Here is a 6,698-nt window from a genome sequence, read left to right as displayed (position 1 = left end):
AGCTGCCACGCAGGGTGCTGGCACTGCCATCGGGAGCAATTTGGGGTTCAGTGTCTTGCCCAAGGACACTTCGACATGCGGACTGGAGGAGCTGGGGATCGAACCACCGACCTTCTGGTTGATGGACGACGCACTCTACCTCCTTTGCCATCAGACCTTCCACCTCACTGCATCATATTTTTACAGTAATTACTAAAGATAACTCACAGTCAGTGATTGACTTACACGTTTTGTCATGTAGTGTTTCAATTTAATTTGTATAATTTTTTTAATTTTCTTTATCTTGATTTATGAAAGTCCCTTGTCATGTGATGATTAGTCAGGACGGGTATTGTGTTCAGGGCTCTGGCGGGAAATGGATCCACAAGCACAGAGGTGTGGGGGAGAGTAGAAATGAAAAACATACGCTCTGAGTGCATGACTAAGTCTCCTCGGGTCTGGTTTGGAGGGGGAGGATGTGGGTAGGGGGCTGGCGGGGTCAGGGAGCAGGGGGAGGGGGCTGGGTCAGTCAATAGTGAGGTAAAACGTGCGGTAGTGGGAGGTGCTGAGACTTAAAGGGAGCAGATAGCAGGCACTTTCACTTTGAGTCCAGCCTCTGTTTGAGTAAGGATACACAGAGCGCCCAGAGGGAGGGAGAGGGAAGAGCAGGCCTGGGTCTGTCTGTCTCGCTCTATCCATTAAGCAGTTTCCACGGAGAAAGGACTGATTCAAATCAGGCAGGGCAGGAACATTCTGGGTCAACAGGAACACAGAAAGGGACAGGGGAAGAGAGATATATTGTAAAAAGAGAGAGCTGCGGCAGAGAGACTGAAACCAGTCAGGCTTAAGTGGGAAAATCCAAAGTGAGAGCAGGATTGCGCGTCTGGATAAAGGGGGTTGTGTTTGGAAAGTACCAAAGGAACACAAAAGGAAGGACTTTGAAAGATGTCAACAAGAAGACTGGAGACTGAGCAGTGAAGGAAGAGACAGCAACGCTCTCTGTGTCAAAGACCTCAAGAAACCACAGAGGAGGAAACTTTGCCTTTCACAGACTGATTCTGAAAACCTCTGCAGAGTGACGGCTCTCAACAAGAGAAATGGAGAAGTGTCCATTCTTAGAAAGATAAAAGGATGTCACTGCCAGGTGAGAAACATTTTTGTGCATCTTAAGGCATTTTTTGACAAACTTTCATTTGCAAATATATGGGAAAGTGATTGAATAATTTTTTGACAAACTTTCATTTGCAAATCTATGGGAAAGTGATTGAATAACGGAACTGATTATTAGATTGTCCAGTGTAATAATCAGTAACACTTTATTTGACAGGCTTCTTATTTACATTGAATTTCCAGTGTATTAACATTCATTGTATTGGAGTTGAGTCAGCAAGAGGCTATGTTTATAGTTCCTGCACAAATAGCTAATTGAAGCAGGAAATGAGTTGTTTCTTAGAAAGTATGCTGTTTGAACGTTCCATGCAAACCGCAGAAAGTTTCCACCAATTAATCTGAATTTCTCTCCACATCTGTCTCTTCTTTTCTCTCACTGTCTTCTAAACAGTTTTGCTGTTGCTATCATTCTTGACTGTCCAATGTGGTGGATGTGACTTTGACTGGGAAGGTGTCAAAAACATAAAAACAACTATCGACTCGAACCCAACCGGATTTGTAAGTTTTAACAGTGATTTTAACTTGGCCCTCTTCCCACCTTGACTCTGTGTATATACTCTGACTGTGAGTCAATCATTCAATGTTTCTGTGTGGAAGAGTGTTATCATGTTCTTAACCAGACTTAAGTTGCCTTCTATTCAAACGTACCATCACTTTTATTGATTGTACAATCAATGATTTTCCTATGTGCTCAACAAAGGAGGTGTAGTTTTCAATAAAAACTCTTCATGTCTTTCAGCATCTTTGAGTATCTAGAAAAGCACTATACAAATATAATGTAATGAATTATTAAAGAGATTGAATTGAACCAATTAACAAAGTGTCATACATTTGACCCTTAGAGTCAAGTATTACTGTTCACCATTCACATGCCCAGTTGCATAAGGTCAAGAGGATCAACTATATACTATTGCTACCTTTGTAGTTAAAATGCTCCTTAATTCCTAAATATTATTGACATCTTTGTCTTGTTTTTCCCTTCTAGCGGACAGTATTCCCTAAAAATTACGATGTTAAGCACCACTACAAAAAAGGCATGCTGTGTGACACTGATCCGGTGAGTTGTTACATCATTTACAAAGGAAAAATAAGCATTACACACACACACACACACACACACACACACACACACACACACACACACACACACACACACACACACACACACACACACACAATGGGTCATAGATCTTACAATATTTTTCCACAGCAAACTTCTCCTGTGAGACATTTGAGTGTTTTTCTTACATAAAGGCCATTAGCTTTCACCTAATTTTGGGATGGGGACACAGAGCCCTCAGACCTTGCTCTGATGGGACACAGAGCCCTCAGACCTTGCTCTGATGGGACACAGAGCCCTCAGACCTTGCTCTGATGGGACACAGAGCCCTCAGACCTTGCTCTGTGTCCCCACAGTTAATCTCATCAAGAGCATCTTCCTTCCCAATTGTCTTGAGTTTCATCTATCAGTGGTTGAGTGATGTGATCCTTGTCATCATTTGTCAGAGGTGTGCATGATAAAGTGTTGCTTCTTGCTATTTTTATTACACCTTTTTTGCTTTGGTAACAGATACTATAAAAACAATTTACTTTCAATAAAGATCATTAGATTATGAATTTGAATTTGTTCTTTCTTTCCCTCCAGTGTTGTGTATTTCCCGCTGCAGTTGTCCTCTTGGATTCCTGGCATGTGCTTCTCAGAAACCTGTATGACGAACACCTAAATCACTCCTTCATCTTCGATCTAAAGCAAACACTGGATACAATTATAAAGAGGAACAAGCATACAGAGGTATGAATAAAAAAACATGTTTAATAGACCAGAACTATCTCACATGACTTGTCATGTGATTGTTTACTGCATTCATGACCCTATTGGCATCATTATTACATTTATTCTGTGACCTTGAGTAAAGTACATTCATCTGGGACATGTATTTGTTTGGCTGTAGACACATCTTGTGACCTGAAACCTCTCTCTTACTCCATACTTACTCCATCCATTTGTTTGCTCTAACTTCTTTGCTCCTCCTTTCTCACAGAGGTTCCAGGAGGAGACGGATCTCTCCAGCCTCCCGTCGATTGAGTCCTCTCCAGAGGATCTGCTCACTTTCACCTCAGAGATCTTCTCTATGTGGCTAAAGGTTGGGTGCTCACCCTCCATTGAAACATGCTCCCTCCCCACTCTGCCCCCCTCCTCTGTTGAGAGGGAAGAGCTCGCCCCGTCCAGAGTCAGACTCTTGACTACCCGGTCTGTCCGCAGGTGGGAGGAAGAACAGCCACAAAGGGAGAGCATGTTGGACATTACATCACTGCCGGTCAACAGTGGTCCGCTATCCCTATCGTTTCCTGCTCCCGTCTGGAGCGCTCTGCTATTTAGACTTTATTGGTGGTTGTTGCCATAGTTACTAAAATGGATATCTTTGATGATGCACACAAAATGCAAAAAACATTTTCTGGCACTGAATGATTGTTTCGGTAACACTTTACAATAAGGATCACTAATTTAAGGGGTAGTTAATGCTTATTAGTTAAATTAAAGGTTAGTTAATGCTTAACTAAGCTTATTAAGCATTAACTAACCCTTAATTAACATTTAACTAATGTGTCTAGTAATAATTTACGAATGGTAAGGTATTACTTTATACATTATTTAATAGTTTAGGGTTAGTTAATGGTTAGGGTTAGAGTTAATAAACATTAACTAAGGGTTAGTTCATGCTTATTAAGCATTAAAAGCTTATTAATGCTTATTAAGCATTAACTAACCATTCATTTAGTGTCCCTTATTGTTAAGTGTTACCATTTCTTACATGGTCTTTATGTTGTAATGCCATAAGTGTTGTTAATATGAAGTGACATGCACAGGTTGCATTAACTGTCCAAAGGTAGTTTTAAACATATTTGAGCTCACTGCACACAGCTGATATCACACTTATAAAGTCATAACATCCTGTCTAGAGCAAGCCACAAGCTCCAGCTAGCTATGCTCTTATGCTAACAAGTGTTACAATGCTGGGCGAGCCTCTGCACATAAGACATGTCTATTTGATGTGAAATGCATCACTGTTTACAAGGAATGTTTAAATGTCAGATATTGTTGTCCATATAAGTTTACTTTTGTATATAATTGTAAATTAAAGCCATTTAGATACAAACACTGTCAGTTGCTTTTTAACTTGTTTTAGTTTGTGTAAAATCTGGGAAACAATATTGTAGCATCTGTTATTTTGGTTCTTCCTTGCTGTTTGTTCAATACGAAGACTTTTAGATTCTTATTTGGCCATTCTGCTAAAGTAGTCAATATTTAATTTGTCTGAGACATTGATAAGACGCCGTTTGTGTAGTAGTAGTAGTTGTGTAGTTGTGTGGTCACCTATAAATCATCACTGAAAGAGTCATTCCAACCAAGCGGATAATTAATCACTGTGGTGCAACTCTGTTATAAGAGCCTGTAAGATAAAGTGCAGATATGAGCGAGAGAGGAATGCAGTTGAACTGGGCTCCACACCGTCGTGCCTGAAGGTGCCTGCTGCACTTTTGTACTTGCTACAGACAGCCACGGATGTCATTTTCACCATTATCCTCACTGGGCCATCTCTGCTGTTTCATAATAGTAAGCATATGTATTGTTGAGTTCTTTTCCAAGGAATCTTACATTGTTTTGGCCCCTAGCGATCGACTTTTGGATTTCATCTATTGAGATCTTACTGGCATTTTGTTCCAGGGGACTTAGACTTAAATTAATGTAAGCAGATAGGGAGTATAGGTCAAACATGAAATACAATTACATAATCCTCCCCATAGAAAACAAGGGAAGGGAATGCAGAAAACAAAAGATAATCTAAAAATGAATGGAAGTGTACCATTCTTCTGGGCTTCATATTTGTATGTTTTTTCCCCTCTTCTTCACAAAACCAAAACCACAAAGATGCCTGCTGCATCTGAAGCACGCTGCAACATGCAGGCAGGCTGCCCACCAGTCTGAAGCACACTGCAACATGCAGGCAGGCTGCCCACCAGTCTGAAGCACGCTGCAACATGCAGGCAGGCTGCCCACCAGTCTGAAGCATGCTGCAACATGCAGGCAGGCTGCCCACCAGTCTGAAGCATGCTGCAACATGCAGGCAGGCTGCCCACCAGTCTGAAGCATGCTGCAACATGCAGGCAGGCTGCCCACCAGTCTGAAGCACGCTGCGACATGCAGGCAGGCTGCCCACCAGTCTGAAGCATGCTGCAACATGCAGGCAGGCTGCCCACCAGTCTGAAGCACACTGCAACATGCAGGCAGGCTGCCCACCAGTCTGAAGCATGCTGCAACATGCAGGCAGGCTGCCCACCAGTCTGAAGCATGCTGCAACATGCAGGCAGGCTGCCCACCAGTCTGAAGCATGCTGCAACATGCAGGCAGGCTGCCCACCAGTCTGAAGCATGCTGCAACATGCAGGCAGACTGCCCACCAGTCTGAAGCACACCGCAACATGCAGGCAGGCTGCCCACCAGTCTGAAGCACGCTGCAACATGCAGGCAGGCTGCCCACCAGTCTGAAGCACACTGCAACATGCAGGCAGGCTGCCCACCAGTCTGAAGCACACTGCAACATGCAGGCCGGCTGCCCACCAGTCTGAAGCACGCTGCAACATGCAGGCAGGCTGCCCACCAGTCTGAAGCATGCTGCAACATGCAGGCAGGCTGCCCACCAGTCTGAAGCATGCTGCAACATGCAGGCAGGCTGCCCACCAGTCTGAAGCATGCTGCAACATGCAGGCAGGCTGCCCACCAGTCTGAAGCACGCTGCGACATGCAGGCAGGCTGCCCACCAGTCTAAAGCATGCTGCAACATGCAGGCAGGCTGCCCACCAGTCTGAAGCACACTGCAACATGCAGGCAGGCTGCCCACCAGTCTGAAGCATGCTGCAACATGCAGGCAGGCTGCCCACCAGTCTGAAGCATGCTGCAACATGCAGGCAGGCTGCCCACCAGTCTGAAGCATGCTGCAACATGCAGGCAGGCTGCCCACCAGTCTGAAGCATGCTGCAACATGCAGGCAGACTGCCCACCAGTCTGAAGCACACTGCAACATGCAGGCAGGCTGCCCACCAGTCTGAAGCACGCTGCAACATGCAGGCAGGCTGCCCACCAGTCTGAAGCACACTGCAACATGCAGGCAGGCTGCCCACCAGTCTGAAGCACACTGCAACATGCAGGCAGGCTGCCCACCAGTCTGAAGCACGCTGCAACATGCAGGCAGGCTGCCCACCAGTCTGAAGCACACTGCAACATGCAGGCAGGCTGCCCACCAGTCTGAAGCACACTGCAACATGCAGGCAGGCTGCCCACCAGTCTGAAGCATGCTGCAACATGCAGGCCGGCTGCCCACCAGTCTGAAGCATGCTGCAACATGCAGGCCGGCTGCCCACCAGTCTGAAGCATGCTGCAACATGCAGGCAGGCTGCCCACCAGTCTGAAGCACGCTGCAACATGCAGGCAGGCTGCCCACCAGTCTGAAGCACGCTGCAACATGCAGGCAGGCTGCCCACCAGTCTGAA

The 6,698-nt window shown here is 45.3% G+C and overlaps 1 protein-coding gene across 1 annotated transcript; it reads left to right on the top strand.

The window, feature by feature from the left end:
- Positions 1 to 637: 637 nt before the first annotated feature.
- LOC310779471 (uncharacterized protein) lies at positions 638 to 4,290 on the top strand. Its single transcript, XM_083640003.1, has 5 exons — positions 638 to 1,123; positions 1,541 to 1,647; positions 2,135 to 2,206; positions 2,795 to 2,941; positions 3,192 to 4,290. Exons 1-5 carry the CDS (start codon positions 1,111 to 1,113, stop codon positions 3,552 to 3,554), a joined length of 702 nt encoding a protein of 233 aa, XP_083496129.1. The 5' UTR covers positions 638 to 1,110; the 3' UTR covers positions 3,555 to 4,290.
- The last annotated feature ends 2,408 nt before the right edge of the window (positions 4,291 to 6,698 follow it).

The sequence above is a fragment of the Poromitra crassiceps genome (genome assembly GCF_964638095.1).
Source record: "Poromitra crassiceps genome assembly, chromosome: 1".
NCBI classification, from domain to species: Eukaryota; Metazoa; Chordata; class Actinopteri; order Beryciformes; family Melamphaidae; genus Poromitra; species Poromitra crassiceps.
This window is presented reverse-complemented; position numbering and strand designations above follow the sequence as displayed.

Bases quoted from the DNA above. Each gene is read 5' to 3' on its own strand.
- LOC310779471 (XM_083640003.1), top strand. The intron at 1,648-2,134 runs GTAAGTTTTAAC...TTTCCCTTCTAG, and splicing joins ACTCGAACCCAACCGGATTT to CGGACAGTATTCCCTAAAAA. The intron at 2,942-3,191 runs GTATGAATAAAA...CCTTTCTCACAG, and splicing joins AGAGGAACAAGCATACAGAG to AGGTTCCAGGAGGAGACGGA.